Source organism: Mobula birostris, chromosome 7, assembly GCF_030028105.1.
Source record: "Mobula birostris isolate sMobBir1 chromosome 7, sMobBir1.hap1, whole genome shotgun sequence".
Taxonomy (NCBI): Eukaryota; Metazoa; Chordata; class Chondrichthyes; order Myliobatiformes; family Myliobatidae; genus Mobula; species Mobula birostris.
The window spans coordinates 10966218-10992797 of NC_092376.1; the positions used below are offsets into that span (position 1 = coordinate 10966218).

Consider the following 26580-nt stretch of genomic DNA (forward strand, 5'->3'; position numbering starts at 1 on the left):
CATTCGTGAAATCAGAAGGAAAGGGAGTCCATTTCAGTATACATGGCTGAATTAAAGAGACTAAGAGAACAGTTGACATTCCAGGCCAAGACCCTTCATTAGGACTGTCCCGAGTCCTGAAGAAGTGTCTCCGTCCGAAATGTCATCTCTTCCATAGACGCTGCCTGGCCTGCTCAATCCCTCCAGCATTTTGTGTGTGTTGCTTGGATTCCTGACATCTACAGATTTTCTTGTGAAGCAGTTGAACATTGTCAGTTCAATGATAGGCTTATTGACGCACTGAGAGATCATTCAGTTTGTGGAATCTTCCAAGAAAGCGTTCAAAAAATGGCTCCTAACTGCAGTGCAACTCATATTTAAAAGAGCAGTTGAATCATTGCTGTATCAATGAAAACAGCAGACAAGAGACACAATTGAGTTGTGGTCAAGAATGAACGTGAGCATGAACAAAATTGCAACATCTAAACAGAAACCAACCTCTCTGAACAGATGGTGTTACTGTTGTGGCAGGGGCTCACATTCACCAGACCATGCAGATTTGAAGGTGAAATTTGCAGAAAATGTAACAAAGTAGGACACATACAAATGGCCAAATTTTGCTCCTATATCTGATGATCTTATGGTCTAAACTTGCATGCTTTTAAATCCAATGCGCTCAGCAAAATTGGTACTTTTTTCTTATTGGCTATCAATTTGCTTCAAAATATTGCTCTATCCATTCAGTATATAAAATCCTGTTATCTCTGGTGTAATCAAACGTGTCAATCTTTCTGATGTAGCCAGTGACTTCTACTTTTTTTTTAAAATGTTATCACCTAGTATTCACTGTTTATGATCCTGTGAATTCTTCCATTTTCTGCCATTTTAAAAAAGTTGATTGTGTCTTCCCTTCTGAAGAACATGTGCTGTGCTGTTCTTTAAAAAAAAACTTGACCGTTGCTTGCTGTGCTTCTTTAAACTCTGACATCTCGCTGCATTTCAACAGGTTGGTAGCCATCTCAGTTCGTTTTAAAAATACTTCTTCACCTTTGTAACTTCAAAGCATTAAATATTTCAAAGTAAGACATGGGAGTCTGAAATCAACTTCATGTTTATTTTAAGCGAGACCCGCACGTATCATGTAGCAGCATGGTGATGTATGTAATTCATGAATATTTTTACATATAACCATAATGAATGATATAAACACCAAAGAATGCTTAATCAAACAATATATTTACAAGATTACTCAAGTGTTACTGAAATATTAAATATCCAACAGAGGGGGAAGAGAGATGAGGAGGGGGCAGATGGAGAAGCGGTCAGACGGAGAGGGAGAAGGGAAGTTTAGAGAGGGGAGTAGTAGGGGTGAGGGGAGAGAGGAGGAGTGGAGTGGAGGAAGGAAGACAAGAAAATAAGAAAAGAACAGAGCAAAGGAAGTACAAGGAGAATTCCAAGAGTGGAAGGTGAAGGAAAACCCCCACAATCATCACCTGCTTTTTATAGATCTAGATTACAGTCTGGTCAGGCATCGGATAGGGAAGAGTCAGAATCCGTTGGTGTTCCGTTGCCCCTCTCGTTGCTGCACTGACAGCTCTGCCACGGCGTACTACAGCAAGGCTGTAACCATGGCTTCCACAGTATGTTGCTGAGAGACAACTGGCTGGGGACAGCTGTCACTGACCTCTTGTGGTCCTCCACCGCCGCCAACATCACCTTTAAGATCTGGTGGTAGCGTGGTTCAGAGGTGGGCGTCACAGGTGACGTCTCTGATGGGTCTTTCAGTAGGTCATAGAGTAAAGGTGGGTCATGATGGGTGATGAATTGTCCGTGGCACATGCAGGCATGTATGTCAAAGCAACCCTTCAACTCTGGGTTGAAGTTAGGTGTGAAGAAGTGGGCTTTCCACACAGCAGTGCCTGTGAAAGACAGAACAATGTTCAAAGGAAATTTATTACGGGCACTACCAACCCAGCAAACCGTCTTTACCTTCCAGAAAGTGCTTAGGGCTATTAAAACGAAAACTTATTTTTAATACTACAGCACAGAAACAGGCCCTTCAGCCCATCTAATCCGTGCCAAACTATTAATCTGGTTCCATCGACGTACACTGGACCAGAGTCCTCCACATTCCTCCCATCCATGTACCTATCCAAATTTCTCATAATCGTTGTAATGGGACTACTTCCATTGGCAGCTCCTTCCACGCTCACCTCACCCTCTGAGTGAAGAAGCTCCCCCTCATGTTCACCTTTCACCCTTAACCCATCACCTCTACTTCTCATCTAACCCTACCTCAGTGGAGGAAAAAGTCTTACATTTACCTCTCAAAATTTTGCATACCTCTATCAAATCTCCACTAACTTCACGTGATTTTAAAAGTTTCTACATCCACACGGTTAATCAGATCAACCATTCCAGTTACTGCGCCCCACGCACCCCACTCTCTATTACACCCCTCACCGCACTGTAAACACCTTAAATCACTATAATATTGTTTATACTATGAATTTAAAACTAGCTTTTATTTTTATATAATTCTTTACATTTGTTGGCTGTTACCAACATACCACAGCAAATTCCTAAAACATATGGAGAATAAACGGCCCTTGATCCTGTAACATGAAGGTTAATTTACTTCCTGGTCGAAAGCTGCTTTGTTGTTGATTGGCCTGTTTGAGAGATGCCACAGCTCTTTCCCATTGGTTGCCTTGTGTGCCATGACACTGATGCTCAGTTCCTGGAGCCTCGGGGGTATAAGAGTAGCTCGTGCGAGAGACTTGTCTCCAGTGACTCCTTGCCACACCGAGGTTGCAATTAATGCTGAGGAATTATTGGGAAAATATGCTGTAGCTTTAGGAGGGCACACAGACACACTTAGCTAAGTATTTGTTTGTTGAATGCTTAGTTTTGTAGTTGTGTAACTTGGAGACCTTAGCGAAGTACCTGTTGCGTTTGAAGCATTTCTGAATGTTCAGTGTCGTAGCTTCTGTAACTTACAGTGGAGTAGATGAGTACTTGTTTGGTTGAATGTTTTACTATTTGTCTGTAAGTAAATGGTTAATGTGCTTATTCGTAATCAGGGTCTCCTGTCTCATTTATCAAACTTGTGAAGCCGCTTCGCTGTAACGTACATGTACACGCGCGCGCACACATGCGACTGCAGAGAAACCAATATACTCCATGGTTAAGACGTACTCCGCTGAGGGGACAATTACCGCCACAGAGTGGCCATGATATCGTAGGAATTACACTTTGCAACAACAGTGATACCTGATTGGGGTTTGATGCCCACTTCTGTCTGTAAGGAGTTTGTACATTCTTGTCTGTAAGGAGTTTGTACATTCTCCCCATGACCATGTGGGTTTCCTCTTGGTGCTCCAGTTTCCCTCCACGTTCCAAAGATGGACCGGTTCTGTTTTGTACATCCAGAAACTAATTGAAGGGCAAACACAGGAGCCGGGGACACTTGTATACTTACTCTAGCTTTTCTTTTTAGTGAGGCGCTCACGCGTGACACGTTGGTGTAATGACGTATGGCATTCACACACTTCTTACATAGAACAATGAATTATGGAAACAAAAAATGCTTAATCAAACAATATATTAATATAACTTGAGTATTACTGAAAAAAATTAAATACACTCCACTTCTTCCTGCTTAGCTAAAAACTATAACTGAATATAGAAGGCATCAACATCATACAACCTCCTCTAGGTGACACACACACACACACACACACACACGTGACAAGAGAGCAATACATTACATATTTGAGTATTATAGGATACTGTCGATTGTGAGTGTGCATGTCTGTGTGTGTGTGTGTGTGTATATATATATATATACATACACACACACACATATACATATATACACATTGGGTGATTTGTATGTGTATTTTTCCCCTCAATCTCGGGTCCTCTACCAGTGACCTGGCAGCTTGTGGGTTCAGTGCAGTATCCTTGCTATTCCTAGTTGTGCGCTCCTCTAGACCGAGATCTCAGATGTTGTTCCTGGGATTTGTTGGAGCCACTCTCCCAGTCCAGGTGTCACAGCTCCAAGTGCTCCTGTCACCACCGGGATTACTCTGGCTTTAACCTTCCACATCCTCTCTATCTGCTCTTTCAAGCCTTGGTATTTCTCCAGCTTCTCATATTCTTTCTTCCTGATGTTGCGGTCGTTGGGGGTTGCCACATTTATTACTATTGCTTTCTTCTGTTCCTTGTCCAGTGTTACTGAGTCTACACCCTGTATCCACAGCATCCTATACTACAACTACTATACAGAGATCCAGAGCATAGTAAGCTTTAAGTTGTCCCAATCAAGCCTAAATATCATTCCGACCCTTCCCTCTTAATCCATTTTCCTTTCATCCACGTGCCCAAGAGTTTCTGAAATGATGCCAATGTACCTACCTCTACCACTACCCCGGTAGTGTGCTCCACACACCTGCCACTCTCAGTGTGAAGAATATAATCCTCACTAAGCAAGAAATTATCACCCTCTGCTTTAAATATACCCAGTGACTTGCCCTCCACAGCCACCTGTGGCGATGAATTCCACAGATTCTCCATCTTCTGGATAAAGAAACTCCTCTTGATTAGTAAGGGTGTCAAAGGTTACGAGGTGAAGGCAGGACAACAGGGTTGAGAGGGATAATAAATCAGGCATAATCGAAGGGCAGAGAGACTCGATGGGCTGAATGGCCCTATTTATTGAGATACAGCGTGGAATAGGCCCTTTGGGCCCTTCGAGGCACACTGCTCAGCAACCCCCAACTTAACCCTAGCCTGATCACGGGACAATTTACAATGACCAATTAACCTACTAACCGGTACGTCTTTGGACTGCGGGAGGAAACTGGAGCACCCGGAGGAAACCCACGTGGTCACTGGAGAAACGCACGAACTCCTTACAGGCAGGGGTGGTGGAAATTGAACCCGGGTCGCTGGTACTGCAAAGTGTGGGCTAACCACTGTGTTACTGAGCTGCCCCATTTTACGGTCTTATGGAACTAAACTCTCAGAGGAAAGGGGTCATTGCCTTATTACAAGTTTATGTAATTGGTTTTTAATATTAAAATATGTAATTTTGTTGAGGTGACAGGAGAAATATGGAAATGTGAGATCTATCAATCTGAAACGTTATTGAAATGTTAAACAAAAATCCTATTTGAGAGCATTGCTGTTGCAGCGAAAATCACGTGACCACTGCACTGTAAATCTGTCAGGTGTATGAAATATCACCCTGCTGTAATTACTTTTGCATATCAATGACCCTCCATTGGTTAGGGTTGATTGTGGATGCAGTCTATGCGATACGCAAGCCAGGGCAGTACGGTACGGAGCGCAAGTTGTTGCCCGTGCAGGCGGCTTTCCCTCTCCAGGCAGCTGTTGAGTCCGAAGGAACAGCAGAGACCAACACAGTGTGGCACCAGTGGTGTCGCGGGACTTGCCAGTAAGTGTTAAGGTCAACGTAGGACTGCCTCAGGGGCTCTGGCTCCAACTTTTTCCCACAGCATTTACTCCCGAAGCCTTCCCCCTGAGTGGGTACAGCCGCAAGGCAGCGGAGGCTTGAAATCAAAGATTCCCTTCTCCTGGACGAGCTGCCTACCACGGCTGATGGGCCCCGTCTGCTTGAAGCGATTGTCAGTAGAAATGGTTCTGCCAGGCTTAGTGGCTAAGCCAGACATGAAGGTCAAGAACTGGACTTGCTTGTCAGAAGGCTATTTTGGGAGCAGTTAATAGGCAGTGGGAGCTCATCTTCCACAACCTCCTCTGGCACAGTTTAAATAGGAAGGGCATCTAACAGTTGGGATACAGGTGAAGTAGAAAGGGCATCTAAATATCTCAAGTGACCTATGGAATCAACAGAGAACGCTGAAGGAAAAGCGTAAGTGAACCAACGAAAACATGAACCAAACCCACACTAATCCAAACGCACCAATAGCCAATTCAGTGCAAAGGACTTACCATTCCTCGGATGCCAGCGAACTGCACTCAAGTCACTGTTACAGTAATGGAAGAGAAACTCGTGCTCAGATTGCTGAACTTCACCTCGGAGTAAGGGCATTAAATCCCGGCCATCGATTATCCTGCAATAGGGAAGGGTCAAGGCGATCAGAATCGGGATCAGGAACGGACTTAACGTCACTGGCATAACATCATGAAATCTGTTGCCTTGCGGCAGCTGTACAGTGTTGACCGGGGTCGACCGTGGACAGTGCATCCCAGCTATCTACGTAACATGGGGAGCAAGCTGTTGCCCACATAGCTGTTGGATCCAAAGGAACCAGCGGTTTCGTAAGAGTTGCCAGTCAGCATTGAACTCGACATAGGACTGCCCAGAGGGCTCCAGCTCTGGAGTTCTGGAGTTTTCCTCCGGTGTTTACTCCCAAAGCCTTCCCCATGAGTGGGCTGTAGCTGCAAGGCAGCACAGGTTTGAGATCCGAGTTTTCCTTCTCCTAGATGAGCTGCCAACCACGACTGACGAGACCCATCTGCCCGAAGCGACTGGCTTTAAGAGGGCAGTAACCCGCCTTTGCCCCTTCTCCTGTGGGTAGAAACGGTTCTGCTGGGCTTAGCAGGAGCGGGTCTTGTTTGTCAGAAGCTATTGGAGACACACACTAATGGGAGCTTATCCTCACCACCACCCCTGGCTATAACAACCTTAAGGAACCGGCGGTAGATTGAATACATAATAACCACACTATAAATTACAATAAGAAACATACAGTGTATATTTATAAAAAAATTAAATTGAATAAGATTTACATTTCACTTGCTAGAGCAAAGCAGTTGGCCGATCTTACTCTGGTCATACGTGAGGGAAGATATTAGCGTGAGAGGAGGGAAGCCCGTAAGACATGGGAGCAGAATAAGGCCATTCAGCCCATTGAGTCTGTTCCACCATTCCATCACGGCTGATTTATTAACCCTCTCTACCTTATTCTACTACCTCCTCCCTGTAACCTTTGACACCCTGACTAATCAACATCCGCTTTAAATATACCCAATGACAACTGCCTGTGCCAATGAATTCCACAGATTTACCACTACTGGCTGAAGAAATTCCTCCTTGTCTCTGCTCTGAAAGGGGCATCCCTCTATTCCGAAGCTGTGCTCTCTCATGAAGATGACTCGTCGTGAGGATATCGAAAACAGTCTTTACGGTGAGCGGCAGGAGTGTTAAAGGGAACTAGATTTAGAATAGTTTTGTTATGCTCACATGCATCACGGAACAGCGAAAAGCTTGTCGCATACTGTTCTAAACAATTTTAAGGAACACCCCCCCAAATACTGGAATATTGCAAAAACTTCCAGCTCACCGAATTCTATAACGGTTCACCCCCCAACAATGCCCACCACCCTGAATCACTGCACTAAGGAATTCTATTGCAAACTAACGAGTTCAAGATTTACAATAAGTAACTACTACTAGTTTAACCATCTCTTGCAGGTACTTTAAGAAACATGAAGAACTAGAGTCATAGAAAAATACAGCACAAAGGCAGGTCATTTGGCCTATCTAGTTCATGCTGAATGACTTAAACTACTTAATGCCATTGACCTGCATCAGGGCCAGAGCCCTTCATACCCCTCGTCGTGGCTATCCCTTGAGGTCGAGGATGATGGTCTTTGTTCTGTTGATCTACTTATGGGGTGAAGAAGTGGCCCACAGAGCGAAGACACCAATGCGTGTATTTGTTTAACGTGTACTTGATGTTGCACTCCAAGAAGCACACGATACTTCACAAATCAACCAACTGATTCCAATGGCATGGAGACCACGACGATTGGAGCTGATGGATTTGTTGTAGCCTTCATCCGCCTTCACAGCCGTTGAGTTCGAAGTAACTTCGTCTGCCTGTCCCACCATTGAGGTCTTGGTTGGATTGTTCTGTCAGGGACCTCACCCTCGACCTTACCGCCATGGGTGACTCTACCAGGAGCATAGCTCCAGACGGCATCGCTCTCGAGATCTCAGGACCACACAAGCCTCTCCACCGCGACAAGGTGACAATCCACCCCTGCCATCCACGTATCTATCTAAACTTCTCTTAAACGTTGAAATGGAACGTGCATGCACCACTTGCAATGGCAGCTCGTTCCACACTCTCACCACCCTCTGAGTGAAGAAGTTTCCCCTCATGTTCCCTTTAAATTTTTCACCCTTTATTTAATGCAACATCATGGATACAGGAGGCAGACTGGGCCAGCAAGTCTGTGTTGATCCCAGAGCAACACACACACACACACACACACACACACACACACACACACACACACACACACACACACACAAATTACAGGAGAAACTGAGCAGTTTTGACCATGTATACTCCTGGCAGGAGTCTTAGCAGTGAGGAGGAACGAAAAGATTTGGAGCCCATGTGTATAGGTCCCTAAAGTTGCTGTGCTACTTGATGGGGGCGGGGGGGGGCGCGGCTAGGAAGGCACCTAGTCTGTTGGCTTTCATTAGTCGGGGGAATGGATGCTCTTTTCTCACTGCTGCCATCAAGTAGAAGGTACAAGAGCCTCAGGACTCACACCACCAGATTCAAGAACAGTTACTATCTTTGAACATCAGGCTCTTGAACAAAAGCAGATAACTACACTCATTTAACGACTGTTTTATCTTGTTATTTCATGTTCGTTACTTATTGCTGTTTATTTATTATCTGTATTTGCACAGATTGTTTACAGATCCTGTTTACAGTTAATGTTCTATAGATTTGCTAAGTATGTCAGCAGAAAAGGAACCTCAGGGTTGTATGAGGTGACATATATGTACTCTGATAATAAATTTTACTTTGAACTTTGAATTCAAGAGCTGAGAGGTAATGTTGTAGCTCTATGAAACTGTGATTAGACCACACCTGGAGTATTGTAAACAGGAGAAAACTTGCAGTTTGCTGGAGCATCCTTCCTTGGAGTTTTGTGTCCAGTTCTGGTCACCTCATTTTCGGAAGGACGTGGAAAGCTTTAGAGAGGCTGCAGAGGACACTTACCAGGATATTGCCTGGATGAGGATCAGTTGAGCATGCCAGGGCTTTCCTCTTTGGAGCAAAGGAGGATGAGAGGCAACTTGAATGAGATGCACAAGATGGTTATAGGCATAAACTCTGGTTAGGTCACACTTGGAGTACTGTGTCCACTTCTGGTCGCCTCATTGTAGGAAGGATGTGGAAGCATTGGACAGGGTACAGAGGAGATTTACCAGGATGCTGCCTGGTTTAGAGAGTATGGATTATGATCAGAGATTAAGGGAGCTAGGGCTTTACTCTTTGGAGAGAAGGTGGATGAGAGGAGACATGATAGAGGTGTACAAGATACTAAGAGGAATAGATAGAGTGGATAGCCAGCGCCTCTTCCTCAGGGCACCACTGCTCAATACAAGAGGACATGGCTTTAAGGTAAGGGGTGGGAAGTTCAAGGGGGATATTAGAGGAAGGTTTTTTACTCAGAGAGTGGAATGCACTGCCTGAGTCAGTGGTGGAGGCAGATACACTAGTGAATTTTAAGAGACTACTAGACAGGTATATGGAGGAATTTAAGGTGGGGGGTTATATGGGAGGTAGGGTTTAAGGGTCGGCACAAGATTATGGGCCGAAGGGCCTGTACTGTGCTGTACTATTCTACGTTCTATGTTCTATAGGTCGACTGGACAGCCAGAGGCCTTTCTCTAGGGCAGAACTGACTAATGAGAGACAGCATAATTTTAAGGTGTGGAAGGGATGTTGCAGGTAGATTATATACACAGAGAGTGGAGGGTGTGTGGAAAATGCTGCGGGGGGGTGTGTCATCGTGGTAGAGGCAGATACATTAGGGACACTTAAGAAACTCTCAGATGGCCACATGGATGATAGAAAAATGGAGGGCAATGTAAGATCGACCTGGAGAACACTACATTGTGGGTGGAAGTCCTGGTCTTTGTCCAGGTTCCTTTGACATTTTGTGTGTGCTGATCCAGATTTCCCTCATCTACAGCAACTCTGCTCCATCTGCCAGAAGAGGAAATTCCTGGCGGCCGAACATTTTAATTCCCATTCCAGCATGTCGGTCCATGGCCTCCTTTTGTGCCAAGATGCAGCCATTTCAAGGTGAAGGAGCAACACCTTATATTCGGTCTGGGCAGTAACTTGATGGGATGAATATTGATTTCCCTTCTGGTAAAAAAAAATACCATCCTCCTCCCCTCTTCTTCTATTCCCCACTCTGGCCTCTTACCTCTTCTGACCTCCCTATCATCTCCCCCTGGATTCCCTCCTCCTTCCTTTTCTCCTAAGGTCCACTCTCCTCTCCGATTAGATTTCTTCCTCTCTAGCCCCAATTCTATCCTACCCACCTGGCTTCACCAGTCACCTTCTAGCTACCCCGCCCCCACCTTTTTACTCCCCCTTTCTTTCCAGTCGTGAAGAAGGGCCTCTGCCTAAAATATCGACTGTTTACTCACTTCCATAGATGTTGCCTGACTTGCTGAGTTTCCCCAGCATTTTGTGTGTGTTGCTCTGGATTTCCAGCATCTGCAGATTTTCTCAAGTTTATGATCTACGGTATCTCTTGTGTTTATGTGGTTTTCCCAGAATTTTTGTCATACGTTGGGGCTTTCTGCCTCCCTGCCCACAGTAAACATCTTGACAACAAGGGCTGTCCTCAACCCAACCTCCCTGTTGTTAGAACAGAATGCCAGCAACCGTCCACCTCCCTCCACAAACCCGTCTGCCTACCGGTTACTTGGCATCGTTGCTTGGGCCAGGTTGACAACTGTCGGGAAGAAGTCCATGTTGCTGGTTGGTCCATCGACGGTCTTGCCCGCTGTCAGGACGCCAGGCCATCGGAGGAGACCTGGAACGCGGATCCCACCTTCCCAGTTGGTGGACTTTCCTCCTAGAAGAAAATTGGAAGGAGAACAAATCAGGGAACTATTAAAAGGAGTAAAAAAAAGAGAAAAGATTACACATGGAAGTAATATTGGCCACGTGGAATGTACAGTGTTGCTTTATCTGCCACTAGACATAGGTCAGTGCATTTGAAAAGTAATTTTCCATGACTTGTGAAACTGGACTTGTGCAACGACCAAAGTTTAGAGGAAAATTCAGTTATATAAGACATGCCAATAAAATTAGAACTAATCTGGAAAATAGAGTCTATTAAAACAGAGAAAGGCAGGTTTTTGACTGGACAGGGGTTAAGCATTGCAAGGAAAATTGGAGGGGGGGGGTGGTTGGTAGAATGGGGTGAAAAAAACAGCCATAATTGAAGGAGCAGACTCAATGAGCCAAATGGCTGTAATTTTATGTTCTTATGGTATTTGCCTTCAAAATGCCTTAACCATGAATGGCAGTCTCTTTGAACACATTATAGCTTCTTACCCCACCACTGTTGCCCACTCAGACTGGATATATTTCATCAGAACTGAGGGGGGAGACATTTGATAGGAAACTGAGGGCTGATATTTTTTTACCCAGAGGGTGCAATGATCTGCTAGAGAAGAATGAAGGTAGATACATTAAGAATATTTAAAAAGTACAATACCGTACAAAAGTCTTAGGCACATATATATAGGGAGACTACCTTATACTTTATACTGTTGCCAAACAATTGATACTAGAGCGTACAATCATCACAGCGATATTTGATTCTGCGCTTTGCGCTCCCTGGAGTATAAATCGATAGTAAATATTAAAAATTTAAATTATAAATCATAAATAGAAAATAGAAAAGGGAAAGTAAGTTAGTGCAAAAAAGCCGAGAGGCAGGTCCGGATATTTGGAGGGTATGGCCCAGATCTGGGTCAGGATCCGTTCAGCAGTCTTATCACAGTTGGAAAGAAGCTGTTCCCAAATCTGGCCGTATGAGTCTTCAAGCTCCCGAGCCTTCTCCCGGAGGGAAGGGGGACGAAAAGTGTGTTGGCTGGGTGGGTCGTGTCCTTGATTATCCTGGCAGCACTGCTCTGACAGCATGCGGTGTAAATTGAGTCCAAGGACGGAAGATTGGTTTGTGTGATGTGTTCACGATCTTCTGCAGCTTCTTTCGGTCTTGGACAGGACAACTTCCATACCAGGTTGTGATGCACCCTAGAAGAATGCTTTCTACGGTGCATCTATAAAAATTTTTAGTGAGGGTTTTAGGGGACAGGCCAAATTTCTTTAGCTTTCTCAGGAAGTAAAGGCGCTGGTGGGCCTTCTTGGCAGTGAACTCTGCTTGGTTGGACCAAGTCAGGTCATTTGTGATATTGACCCCGAGGAACTTAAAGCTTTTGACCTGGTCCACTTGCGCACCACCGATGTAAATGGGGTTGTGCGGTCCGCTACTCCTTCTGAAGTCAACAACCAATTCCTTCGTCTTGCTGATATTGAGGGATAGGTTATTGTCTTCGCACCATGCCACCAGGTTCTTAATTTCCTCTCTGTACTCAAACTCATCATTACCTGAGATACGGGCTACAATTGTGGCGTCATCAGCAAACTTATATTTTGAGTTTGATGGAAACTTGGCTACACAATCATGGGTGTACAGTGAGTACAGCAGGGGGCTGAGCACACAGCTTGGTGGGGTACCGGTGCTCAGAGTGATTTTGCGCAGTAATGTATTTGTTAACATGGAGTACAGAGAGAGCTTGTAAATCTGGTGGGAGCAAAGGATGTTGGGAACGGTGAGGGGTGTGGGTCAGGTAGCAGAGAAGGAGTGCTGGGGTGGGGGGGTGGTGCAGGGTCAGACACACCCAGCCCTGGGACACCAGGAAAGGTCATTTAATTCCAAACAATTGGTTTATTGATCATTACAGAATGTCACTCCCCACTTTTCCCAACCATGATTCCTCTCTCCCTGCCCCCTTCCCACTCTCACTCTATAGTAGAGACCCATATCAGAATCACTCACATGTCATGAAATGTGTTTTTTTTTGAGGCAGCAGCAATACGGTACAATACATAAAATTTCTACAGTACTGTGCAGAAGTCTTGGGCACCCTAGCGATATCAGAATCAGAATTGCGTTTTTATATCACGACATATGCTGGTGATGTGAAACCTGATTCTGAAAGAGTTAGGGTGCCAAAGACTTTTGCAATAATACTGTACTTAGACCGAGTACATGGATATGAAAGATTTAGAAGGACCAAACACAGCAAAAAAAGCTTTAATTGGAATCATGGTTGGCATGGACTGGTGGGGTCAAAGGGCCTGTCTCCCTGTCCAGGTGACACCAGGTCCAGGTGACACCAGGTCCTTCCACTGGCACTCAGGTTGACTCGAGAAGGGAGATTATAACTCTGTGATGAAAGCTTGAAGAACAGTAGTTTTCAGTCTGTGAACGTTAAGGAAAAGAGGAAGTGAAACAGAATTTTCATTTTATTATCAGGATCAAGTATAGGAGTTGGGAAGTTATACTGTAGTTACACAAGACATTGGTGAGGCTGCACTTAGGGCACTCTGTACAGTTGGGTCATACTGTCATAAGGAAGATTGCTGTTAAACGTGAAAGAAATATAAGTGTTGCTAAATCTAAACAGTCTTTCATTGATTCTATTCTTGGATTTATTTATTTTTTATTTTATTCATTGATTTATTGAGATAGAGCTCGGAATAGGCCCTCTGGGGCTCTGAGCCACGCGGCCCAGCAATCCCTGATTTATACCCAGCCTAATCATGGGACAATTTACTATGACCAGTTAACCTACCTACCGGTACGTCTGCTCAGGTCACTCGTCTGAGTGCTACTGGTACCATGTAACCCAGTACTACCTGTCGCATGGTCGGGTGGTGGGCGACTAAACCGGCTCCCCCACCAGGCTTGCCTGGTGAGAAGGGTGGCTCGACACCCTGCAGGACGAGAAACAAGACCTGTCAAAGGGCGGATGAACCCTCTCGTAGGGTCAACGGCCATCTAGCAAACACGTGCCGTGAAGCGTGGAAAGGGCATCCCTTGCATCGAAGCTTGGTCTGGCCATTCACTGCAACAGAACTCCCCCCAGCTGTCTTGGACCCCACCATGCCACTGGATCCGGGAGGGGATGTCGAGAGGGTGGGTCTGGACCTGTGCAACCCCCTACTCACCTAAAATCCACTCACGCACGCACTGTTCCTTTCTGAGGAGTGGGGTCAACCCCACTAACTGACTGAAAGGAACTATCACCATCCTATGGGATGGATAGCCAGACGGGACTGTGGGAGGAAACCAGAGCACCCACAGTCACAGGGAGAACGCACTAAGTCTTCACAGGCAGCAGCAGGAATTGGACCCAGGTCGCCAGAACTGTAGAGCATTGTGGTAACCACTGCACTAGCACGCCACTTCTACTGGGTATGTCCACGAGAAAACAAATCTCAGAGTTGTATATAGTGTACTTTCACAATAAATTTACTTTGAACTTGAAGAATGTAGAAAAGATTTACCCGCATGTTTGCTGATCTGACTTACATGAAAAGTTGTGTAGATTAGGACATTATTCACTGGAATATGGAGGATTGAGAGGTGACCTGATAGACATATACAAGATTATGAAATCAAGGACTCCACAACTCATGTTCTCAGTATTATTTCTAATTATTTGTGTTCTTTGTATTCACAGAGTTTCTCTTCTTTTGCACGTCAGTCGTTTATCTGTCTGTGTGTAGTTTGTCACTGACTCCATTGTGTTTCTTTGTTCTATAGTGAAAACGCACAAAATATGAATCTCAGGGTAGTAATATAGCGACATATACATACTGAAATGTCACTATGGTTGTCCATCGAGCCTGACGATGACAGGAAACCTGTGCGGGAGAGTTTTTAAAGTGGAAAAGCTGTTGTACTGGGGCAGTTCCACTTTCCCATCCTCCGAAATCTGGGTCCAGTGATAAGAATAAGCATCACAACTGGGCTCTTCCTTGGTTGCAGATGTTGACCTGTGTCTTGTCATGCCCTGCGCTCTCCACGAAGCGTGGCAGTGTTGACTTCCCGGCCGTTGGATCAGACTGTAGATCTCATCTGCCCAGTCTGCCAGGAGCTGACTTTGCATGTTAGGTTAGGTGTCCCTCCATCTCACTGGGTTATGAGGCCTGCCAGCTACTCTCACCTGGTTTAGCCCACCTGTGCAGGGGTGTGGCAGCCGTCACACGCAAGCTTATAATGATAGTAAGTTCACTTTGAACTTTGAGGGGCATAAACAGGGTGACAGCACATATCTTTTATCCCCAGGGAGGGAATGTGAAAAACAAGAAGGCACAGATTTAAGGCCAGAGGCTCATTGCTACCATCAGGAAGCAGGTACATCAGCCTGAAGACTCATGGTCAATGATTCAGGAAAAGCCTCTTCCCCTCGGCCATCGGATTCCTGAACACTACCTTGCTATTTTGCTCTCTCTGTTTGCACTGTTTATTTTATATTCTTACTGTAAATCACAGTATTTTAAAATTATGTATTGCAGTGTACTGTTGCCACGAAACAACAAATTCCATGAAATATGTCACAGGTAATAAACCTGATTCTGATAAACCATCTTTCAGAGGTTCCTAACCTTTTAAATGCCATGAGCCATTAAGCCAGGGGTCTGTGGACCCCAGGGTGGGAGACGCTGAATAGGGAGACCTTTAGCGGGCCATAGGCGAAATATAGGCAGATGAGCCAAGCTCACTGGGCAACATGGACGAGTTGGGCTGAAGGTCCTGTTTTCGTGCTGTGTGACTCTATTATTGCACGAGGAGAGGCGGAACAAGGGAGGTGAAAGTCAAAGTGATTCCAGACTACACCCCCTTTCATTTTCAAAGCAGAGGGCAAAGAGAACATCTGGAGCTCAGCAAAAGAAAAGTATCTGAGGTTGGATACAGCTATTGGAAGTGTATGGGAAATGTCATTCAAACATCAGTAGGTGTACTCTGAAATTCCCGGTGGAGTTCTTGGAAGAGGCATGTCCAGATAAAATTAAGATTAACTTTATTTGTCACATGTATGTCAAAACATACAATAAAATGTTTCGCTTGTTTCAAATCAAATCAGTGAGGATTGCGCAAGTGTTGCCTGGCTTCCAGCGCCAACATATTTTGCCCACAACTGACTAACCCTACCACCTACACCTTTGTAATATGGGAGGAACCCACGGCATCCTTGTGGTCGCGGGGAGAACTGACAAATTCCTTATAGACAGCGTTGGGAATTGAACTCCAGTCGCCGATCATTGGCGTTGCAAAACGTTTTGCTAACTGCTCCAGTATCCTGGCTTGGCTGCCCTCTGTATAAAAACAATTATTAAACTATAAAGAGTGCAAAAAGGATTTTCAAGGCTGGGGCCAGGACTCAAATGACTGAGTTAAGGGAGGAGACTGGACACCATAGAACTTTATTCCAGGCTAGAACGTAGAAGTTCCTTACAGGTAGTGGCAGTTATGGAACCCTGCACTGTAAAGCATTGTGCTAACTGCTATGATACTGTGCTGATCTTGTATTCCTCGTGACTTCGAAGGAAGCCATTCATCTCAATGAGCCCACGCCTGTTCCCAGAACATTCCCATCAGTGCCAGCCCCCTACTTAGTTCCCTGTAACCTAGTTTCTCTCAGATGGCTATCAACTTATTCTCCGGTCACCAGCCCACTCTGGGGATAATTTATAAAGTTCAAAGTTCAAAATTCAAAGTACTTTTTATTATCAAAGTATATATATGCCAGGTACCTTGAAGTTGTTACAATTGGGGTTGGCAATGGGGATAAGCTCCCACTGCCAGTTCAGTGCTCCCTAGGGCACGCATCTCAAATAGCCTCCGGCAACCAAGTCCAGTTCCTGGCTTTCAGGTGAGGCCTTGCTACTAAGCCTGGTGGAAGCATTTCTGCTGATCGGAGAAGGGGCAAAGGTGGGTTACTGGCACCTTAAAACCAATCGCTTCGGGTAGATGGGGCTTGCCAGCCATGGTTGGCAGCTCATCTAGGGAAAGGAAAGCGCTGATCTCGAACCTCTGCTGCCTTGCAGCTATACCCACTCTGGGGGAAGGCTTCGGGAGTGAAAATCTGGAGGTGGAATCTCTAAGGCAACCCTACGTTGAATTCAATGCTAACTGGCCACTCCTGCGATGCTGCTGGTACAAAACTGTACCGGTCTCTGCCGTTTGCTTGGGTTTATCATTTGTGTGCACAGGGGGATCTTGCTGCATGGGCAACAGCTTCCTCTTCATATCGTACTGCCCTGGCTTGTGTACTGGCTTCAGTTTTGACTTCACCTTGCAGCATCAACACGATTCAGGAGAGGGCACTCCAGCTTTGCCTCATGGTCTTGACGCAATGCAGGAAGCAGCAGTCGACAGTTATAAGCCACTCCGCTCGACTGACGCAGAGCAAGGCGCCAGGGTTTGTTTCCGATGGTGGGAGAGATTCCTGGATCTCACTGGACAGCTACTGCCTACCTTAAGCTGGGCAGCCCCCAGTCGAAAAGGCGCTGTCCCATCGCAGTCTGCTTTCCTCATTGGTTGCACGCGGATTAGGTCTTTTCCGAACTGCAGATTGAAAACGCTCTGCCGGGCAAGACAACACAAGGAAAGAGACCAGCTCTAAAACTTGGATGTTGGAATATTCGGACAATGTTGACTGGCCTCTCTGATAACCTCCAAGACAGCAGTGATGTCAGGAAGGCAGCTGTGATAAACGAGGAGCTCGAAAGACTTCACACTGACACAGCCACCCTTCAGGAGGCACATCTGGCTGACTTGGGCAAATTAAAGGAGAAATCTACACCTTTTTCAGGCAAGGGAAGGGACCTGACGAGCCCAGAGAGCATGGAGTAGGCTTCGCAGCGAGGAACACATTGATGAAGACGGTGGGGCCAGGCAGCATTGGATCTGAGCGACTTGTTACTCTTTGCCTCAACACTACTGAAGGTAGTGTTGTCAGTGTGTACGCTTTCATGCTGCGCTCCAAATCTGAGGCAAGTGACGAGTTTTATGGGAGTCTTGCAGCCACCATCAGCAATTCCTCCTGCAAGGAAAACCTTGTTCTCCTGGGTGAATCCTATGCCAGAATGGGTGCAGGTCATGACTCACGGCCCTCCTGCCTCGGTCACTTTGGCGTGGGCAAGATGAACAAGAGCAGACAGCAATTACTGGAGTTCCGCACCTATCATGATCTATGTAATCACCAACTCGTACTTCAGACCAAGTTTCAACACAAGATTCCTGGAGACACCCTGGCACCAGCTGGGACTTCATCCTGGTCTGGCACTGCTTCCCCTGCAGTGTGCTTTTCACTCATTCTTATAACTACACAGACCACTCACTGTTGTGTTGCAAGATCAGACTGCGGTCAAAGAGACTCTATCGCATTAAACAAGAAGGGAACCCCCACACCGATGTCAGCAAGATGTCTCACCCAGACCTGTTGGAGCAGTTTGCCAAGTCCTTTGAGAAAGAACTGGGTGCCCAGCAGTCTGGAAACTCTGTCACAGAGAAAGGGGAACTTCCGCTGCCTGGCCTGCCGAGTTCCTCCAGCATTTGGTGCATGTTGCTTGGGTTTCCAGCATCTGCAGATTTTCTTCGAATATAGAAAACCTACAGCATAATACAGGCCTTTCAGCCCACAATGCTGTACTGAGCACATACTTACTTTAGAAATTACCTCGGGTTACCCATAGCCCTCTATTTTTCTAAGCTCCATGTACCTATCCAGGAGTCTCTTAAAAGACCCTATTGTATCCGCCTCCAGCACCGTTGCCGGCAGCCCATTCCACGCACTCACTACTCTTTGCGTCAAAAACTTACCCCTGACATCTCCTCTGCACCTACTTCCAAGCACCTTAAAACTGTGCCCTCTTGTGCTAGCCATTTCAGCCCTGGGAAAAAGTCTCTGACTATCCACATGATCAATGCCTCTCATCATCTCATGCCTCTCATCATGGCGGGAGGAGAAGATGGTGGCGCGACGCAGCGCGCGTTGCCTCTCCGGTGAAATGATATCGTATTGTTAAATACGGGCCGTGCACAATTCTGATTTGATGGAGACGGCCGTGAGAGCACGGAGGAACATTTGGAGTAACTTCTGAACTGCCCGGTTCGCTGCCGCTGCTACTGTGCGATCAAGAATCTCCGGACGGAAGGCCCCAAAATCCTCGGCTTTGCCTGCTGCTGGCAGTCGGGGCTGGGATCGAAGCGTTCAGCAGAGATGGTGCTCAGTGCTCAGTGTCGGAGGGCTGGTCGGAGCTTGAAGTTTTCGGACGACTCAGAGTCGGACTGTGGTTGGGTATGGCAGGGAGAGTTTTCTTCCTTCTCCCGTCTGCGTGAGATGAGGGACTTTCGAGAGACTTTGAACTTTTTACCGTGCCCATGGTCTGTTCTTCATCAAGTTACAATATTGCTTGCACTGTTGTAACTATATATTATAATTATGTGGTTTTTGTCAGTTTTTCAGTCTTGGTCTGTCCTGTGTTTCTGTGATATCACACTGGAGGAATATTGTATCATTTCTTAATGCATGCATTACTAAATGACAATAAAAGAGGACTGCGTGTCCTCATAATCTAATCTAATCTTGTCCTGGAGGAGTTCAGCAAGGCCATCGGCAGCTTCGCCACAGGGAAGGCACCAGGCAATGACATCTTGGCTCCCCAAGATCTGGTCAAACACGGCATGGCTACGCTGCTGTAGCTGCTGCTTGAAGTCCTCTGTCAGTGCTGACAGGAAGGTGTTGTACCACAGGACATGAAAAATGCCATGATCATTACCCGCTACAAAGACAAAGGTTAGAGTAGCGACTGTAACAACTACAGGTGTATCATTCTTTTGAACGTTGTTGGTGAAGTCTTCTCCCAAGTCTTCTCGATCCACCTACAGAAGTTGGCTGAATGTTTCTCCCTGGAGTCCTAGACAGGCTTCCGTGCTGGAAGGTCAACTACGGACATGATCTTCTCTCTCCACCAACTCCAGGAGAAGGGCAGGGAACAAAAGAAGCTCCTCTACATTGCATTTATTGATCTCACCAAGGCGTTTGTCTTGGTCAACAGAGATGGGCTCTTTCAGATCCTCTCTAAGGCAGGCTGCCCATTGAGACTACAGAGCATAACAAAATGCGTCCACAGCAACATGAAGGGAACTGTGCAGTATAATGGCAGCTCTTCAGAGCCCCTTGACATTAGAGGTGGCATCAAGCGGGGCTGTGTTGTTGCCCCAACGCGCTTCGGGATCTTCTTTGCCCTTCTCCTGAGGCACACGTTTGGCACTGTAACAGAGGGGGTCTAGCTCCATACTAGATCAGATGGCAGGCTTTTTAACCCTGCCCGCCTAAGAGCCAAAACCAAAGTGTGTGAGACTACGATCAGAGACATGCTGTTTGCTGGTGTTGCAGCGGTCACAACCCACGCTCCACAGCACCTCCAGAGCTTGGTGGATCACTTCTCCCAGGTCTGCAAGGAATCTGGTCTGATTATCAGCCTGAAAAAGACTAACGTCTTGGGACAAGTTGTGGAGACACCACTAACCATTACCATTGATAACTATAAACAGGGGTCCGTCATATGGACAAGCTCTTCTTGGACACAGAAATTGACAAACACATTGAGAGGCTGCAACAACTCTCGCCTGCCTGATCGATCATACGAGTCTGGGAGAACTCCAAACTCTCGGTCAAAACAAAGATGGCAGTGTACAACACTTGTGGCACCAGTGCACTGCTAGACATGACAGAGGTGTACAAGATGTTAAGAGGAATAGATAGAGTGGATAGCCAGCGCCTCTTCCCCAGGGCACTACTGCTCAATACAAGAGGACATGGCTTTAAGGTAAGGGGTGGGAAGTTCAAGGGGGATATTAGAGGAAGGTTTTTTACTCAGAGAGTGGTTGGTGCGTGGAATGCACTGCCTGAATCAGTGGTGGAGGCAGATACACTAGTGAAATTTAAGAGACTATTAGACAGGTATATGGAAGAATTTAAGGTGGGGGCTTATATGGGAGGCAGGGTTTGAGGGTTGGCACAACATTGTGGGATGAAGGGCCTGTACTGTGCTGTACTGTTCTATGTTCTATGAGACCTGGACAACATATGCTAAGCAGGAGCGAAGACTCAGCACCTTACATTCAAGGTGCATTCATCGCATCTTGGGTACCTCCTGGAGCGACGGAGTACCCAATGCTGAGGGTTTCTCTTGTACAGGCCTCTCTAGAGTGTACCTGCTGCTCAGGCAGCGGCGGCTGCACCGGCTGGGCCACGTCTGTCGCATGCAGGATGGCCATATCCCAAAAGACGTCCTCCACAGTGAGCTGCTTCAGCCAAAGTAACCGCTGCCTGCCCACCCACAACTGCGCTGCAAGGATGTCCACGAGCGGGGCACGAAGGCACTGGACACCAACACTGAGTCCTGGCAGGAATTTGCAGAATGGAGAAGCACCCAGAAACAACAACTTATGTCAGGTGAGGAAAAATTGCTGAGAGTGGCAGAAGACAAACGAGCCCGTAAAAAGGGACGCTGTACCTCCAGCAGAGTTGTGCCCACTTATACGGGTGCCAGGGTCCGGGATGTCTCTGACCGGGTGCACGACATCCTGGTATGAGAGGGAAAGCAACCAGAAGTTGTGATACATGTTGGGACCAACGACATAGGCAGGAAGAGGGATGAGGTCCTGAAGTGTGAGTTTCGGAAATTAGGCAGAAGGCTGAAGAACAGGACCTCAAGGGTGACGTTCTCAGGATTGCTGCCAGTGCTACGTGACAGAGATGGTAAGAATTGGAGGAGATGGCAGTTGAATGCGTGGCTGAGGAGTTGGTGCAGGGAGCAGGGTTTTAGATTTTTAGATCATTGGGATCTCTTCTGGGGAAGGTGGGACCTGTACAGATTGGATGGGTTGCACCTGAGCTCGAGGGGGAGCAATATCCTTGCAGGTAGGTTTGCTAGCATGGTTCGGGAGGGTTTAAACTAATTTGCGAGGGGGATGGGACCAAGAGGGATAGAGCAGTGAAAGAAGTGCATGGAGTAAAGCCAGATCTAACATATAGAGAGGCTTTGAGGAAAGAGAAGCAGAATAAATGGTGTAAAGGCAGTAAGGTAGAAGGGTTGAAATGTGTGTACCTCAATGCAAGAAGCATCAGGAACAAAGGTGATGAACTGAGAGCTTGGATACATACATGGAATTATGATGTAGTGGCCATTACAGAGACATGTCTGGCACCAGGGCAGGAATGGATTCTCAATATTCCTGGATTTCAGTGCTTTAAAAGGGATAGAGAGAGCAGAAAAAGGGGAGGAGGGGTGGCATTACTGGTCAGGGATACTATTACAGCTACAGAAAGGATGTGTAGTGTAGCAGGATCCTCTTTTGAGTCAGTATGGGTGGAAGTCAGGAACAGGAAGGGAGCAGTTACTCTACTAGGGGTATTCTATAGGCCCTCTGGTAGCAGCAGAGATACAGAGGAGCAGATTGGGAGGCAGATTTTGGAAAGGTGCAAAAATAACAGGGTTGTTATCATGGGTGACTTTAACTTCCCTAATATTGATTGGCACCTGATTAGTTCCAAGGGTTTAGATGGGGCAGAATTTGTTAAGTGTGTCCAGGATGGATTCCTGTCACAGTATGTGGATAGGCTGACCAGAGGGAATGCCATACTAGATCTAGTACTAGGTAATGAACCGGGTCAGGTCACAGATCTCTCAGTGGGTGAGCATCTGGGGGACAGTGACCACTGCTCCCTGGCCTTTATAATTATCATGGAAAAGGATAGAATCAAAGAGGACAGGAAAATTTTTAATTGGGGAAAGGCAAATTATGAGGCTATAAGGCTAGAACTTGCGAGTGTGAATTGGGATGATGTCTTTGCAGGGAAATGTACTATGGACATGTGGTCGATGTTTAGAGATCTCTTGCGGGATGTAAGGGATAAATTTGTCCCGGTGAGGAAGATAAAGAATGGTAGGGTGAAGGAACCATGGGTGACAAGTGAGGTGGAAAATCTAGTCAGGAGGAAGAAGGCAGCATACATGAGATTTAGGAAGCAAGGATCAGATGGGTCTATTGAGGAATATAGGGAAGCAAGAAAGGAGCTTAAGAAGGGGCTGAGAAGAGCAAGAAGGGGGCATGAGAAGGCCTTGGCGAGTAGTAGATGTGCCTGGAGGCTGTGGAAGTGAGCAAGGTCCTCAATGAATACTTCTCTTTGGTATTCACCAATGAGAGGGAACTTGATGAAGATGAGGACAATATGAGTGAGGTTGATGTTCTGGAGCATGCTGATATTAAGGGAGAGGAGGTGTTGGAGTTGCTAAAATACATTAGGACAGATAAGTCCCCGGGGCCTGACGGAATATTCCCCAGGCTGCTCCACGAGGCGAGAGAAGAGACTGCTGAGCCTCTGGCTAGGATCTTTATGTCCTCGTTGTCCACGGGAATGGTACCGGAGGATTGGAGGGAGGTGAATGTTGTTCCCTTGTTCAAAAAAGGTAGTAGGGATAGTCTGGGTAATTATAAACAAGTGAGCCTTACGTCTGTGGTGGGAAAGCTGTTGGGAAAGATTCTTAGAGATAGGATCTATGGGCATTTAGAGAATCATGGTCTGATCAGGGACAGTCAGCGTGGCTTTGTGAAGGGCAGATCGTGTCTAACAAGCCTGATAGAGTTCTTTGAGGAGGTGACCAGGCATATAGATGAGGGTAGTGCAGTGGATGTGATCTATATGGATTTTAGTAAGGCATTTGACAAGGTTCCACACGGTAGGCTTATTCAGAAAGTCAGAAGGCATGGGATCCAGGGAAGTTTGGCCAGGCGGATTCAGAATTGGCTTGCCTGCAGAAGGCAGAGGGTCATGGTGGAGGGACTACATCCAGATTGGAGGATTGTGACTAGTGGTGTCCCACAAGGATCTGTTCTGGGACCTCTACTTTTCGTGATTTTTATTAATGACCTGGATGTGGGGGTAGGTTGGCAAGTTTGCCGACGACACAAAGGTTGGTGGTGTTGTAGATAGTGTAGAGGATTGTCAAAGATTGCAGAGAGACATTGATAGGATGCAGAAGTGGGCTGAGAAGTGGCAGATGGAGTTCAACCCGGAGAAGTGTGAGGTGGTACACTTTGGAAGGACGAACTCCAAGGCAGAGTACAAAGTAAATGGCAAGATACTTGGTAGTGTGGAGGAGCAGAGGGATCTCGGGATACATGTCCACAGATCCCTGAAAGGTGCCTCTCAGGTGGATAGGGTAGTTAAGAAAGCTTATGGGGTGTTAGCTTTCATAAGTCGAGGGATAGAGTTTAAGAGTCATGATGTAATGATGCAGCTCTATAAAACTCTGGTTAGGCCACACTTGGAGTATTGTGTCCAGTTCTGGTCACCTCACTATAGGAAGGATGTGGAAGCATTGGAAAGGGTACAGAGGAAATTTACCAGGATGCTGCCTGGTTTAGAAAGTATGCATTGTGATCAGAGATTAAGGGAGCTAGGGCTTTACTCTTTGGAGAGAAGAAGGATGAGAGGAGACATGATAGAGGTGTACAAGATAATAAGAGGAATAGATAGAGTAGATAGCCAGCGCCTCTTCCCCAGGGCACCACTGCTCATTACAAGAGGACATGGCTTTAAGGTAAGGGGTGGGAAGTTCAAGGGGGATATTAGAGGAAGGTTTTTTACTCAGAGAGTGGTTGGTGCGTGGAATGCACTGCCTGAGTCAGTGGTGGAGGCAGATACACTAGTGAAGTTTAAGAGACTACTAGACAGGTATATGGAGGAATCTAAGGTGAGGGCTTATATGGGAGGCAGGGTTTGAGGGTCGGCACAACATTGTGGGCCAAAGGGCCTGTACTGTGCTGTACTATTCTATGTTCTATGTTATACATGTGAGCTTTGTAACAGACTGCCATTCTCGCATTGGTTTCGTCAGCCACAGAGGACGCTGCACCAACAACATAGACAGCAAAATCCATGGTCAACCTTGACCAACGGAGGGCCAACCACTCCCATGTACAGTGTGTCACATTTACAACTCTGAGATCTATTTTCTTGTGAGCATTCATGGTAAGTATTAGAAACACAATAGAATGAATGTGCAAAAGACAACAAACTGTGCAAATACAAAAAGAAAAAGAGAAAAAATAATAATAAATAAATAAGTAATAAATATTGAGAACATGAAATGAAGAGTCCTTGAAAGTGAGTCCATAGGTTGAGGGAGCATCTCAGTGAAGTTATCCCCACTGGTTCAAGAGCCTGATGGTTGAGGGGTAATAACTGTTCCTGAACCTGGCGGTGTGGGTCCTGAGGCTCCTGTACCTTCTTCCTGACGGCAACAGTGAGAAGAGAGCATGGCCTGGATAGTGGGAGCCCTTGATGATAGATGCCACTTTCCTGCGACAGCGCTCCATGTAGATGTGCTCAATGGTGGGGAGGGCTTTACCCGTGATGGACTGGGCTGTAACCACTGCTTTCTGTAGGCTTTTCCGTACAGCGCATTGGTGTTCCCATACCAGGCTGTGATACAACCAGTCAATATATTCTCTTCTACACATCTGTAGAAGTTTGTTAAAGTTTTAGATGACATGCTAAATCTTCACAAGCTTCTAAGAAATTAGAAGCACTACCTGTGCTTTCTTTGTAAAGACATTTACGTGCTGGCTCCAAGGTAGGAAAAAAAATCATTACCAATACATCTTGGGAAGCAGGAAGATACTGGAGCAACTGGGGGAACTCCATGTGGTAGAGTTACAGAGCATTACAGCATTGAACCTGGTTCATCAGCCCATCCAGTCCACATTTAGTTATTATTATGCCTAGTCCCATTGACCCATGTCTGGAACAAAGAGCTCCATACCCCTCCCATCCACATACTTACCCAAACCTCCCTTAAATGTTGCAATTGAAACCACATCCACCACTTCTGCTGGAAGCTCATTTCACACTCTCAGCAATCTCTGAGTGAAGCAATTCCCTCTCATGTACCCTTTAAATAGTTCACCTTTCACCTTAAATTATGACCTCTAGTTCAAGTCTCACCCAAGCTAAGTGGAAAAAGCCTGCTTACATTTACTATACCAACACCGCTCATAATTATGTATATCAAATCTCTCACTCTTCTACGCTCCAGGGAATAAAGTCCTAACCAATTCAAACTTTTCCTGTAGCTGAGGCTCTCAAGTCCCTTGTAAATTTTCTCGTACAGTTTCGATCTTATTGATATTTTTCCTGTAGGTAGGTGACCAGAACTGCTCCAAATAAGAACAATACTCCAAATTTGCACTCACCAACATCTTATACAGATTCAACATAACATCTCGACGCCTGTACTCAATGCTCTGATTTATTCAAGTACGTTTATTATCAAAGAATGTATAATTATACAACCTTGAGATTTGTTTGCTCACAGGTAGCCATAAATGAAGAAATCAACAAGAACCTATTTCAAGGAAAAAAAGAATAAAAATAAAAATGGAAGACCAACACCCGATGTGCAAAAAAAAACAAATCATGCAAACAGTTTAAGTGAACAACAGCATCCCGAACCAAAAATGAGTCCTTAGATCTGAACCCTGGAACAGCCCGCAGTAGGCCCAAGGCTTTGCTTATCAGTTAATCATATTAGTGGGCAGTGGGCACAGAGCACAGCAGCCAGGGCAGTCTTCATATCCTCAGTGCCAAGGAGAGAGGAGTAAGCATTTTAGTGAACGAGCGAA

At 46.0% G+C, this 26580-nt stretch overlaps 1 protein-coding gene across 6 annotated transcripts in view; it reads right to left on the minus strand.

The window, feature by feature from the left end:
• Nucleotides 1-1079: 1079 nt before the first annotated feature.
• LOC140200009 (steryl-sulfatase-like) overlaps nt 1080-26580 on the minus strand; it is a 142210-nt gene continuing 116709 nt past the window's right edge. For all 6 annotated transcript variants that reach the window (XM_072262621.1, XM_072262622.1, XM_072262623.1 and 3 more), the window contains 3 exons: nt 10713-10872; nt 5956-6077; nt 1080-1898 (listed from right to left, as the gene is read on the minus strand). In XM_072262621.1, coding sequence (XP_072118722.1) covers nt 1504-1898; nt 5956-6077; nt 10713-10872 — 677 coding nt within the window. In that variant the 3' untranslated portion in view covers nt 1080-1503. The remainder of the gene's footprint in view (nt 1899-5955; nt 6078-10712; nt 10873-26580) is intronic.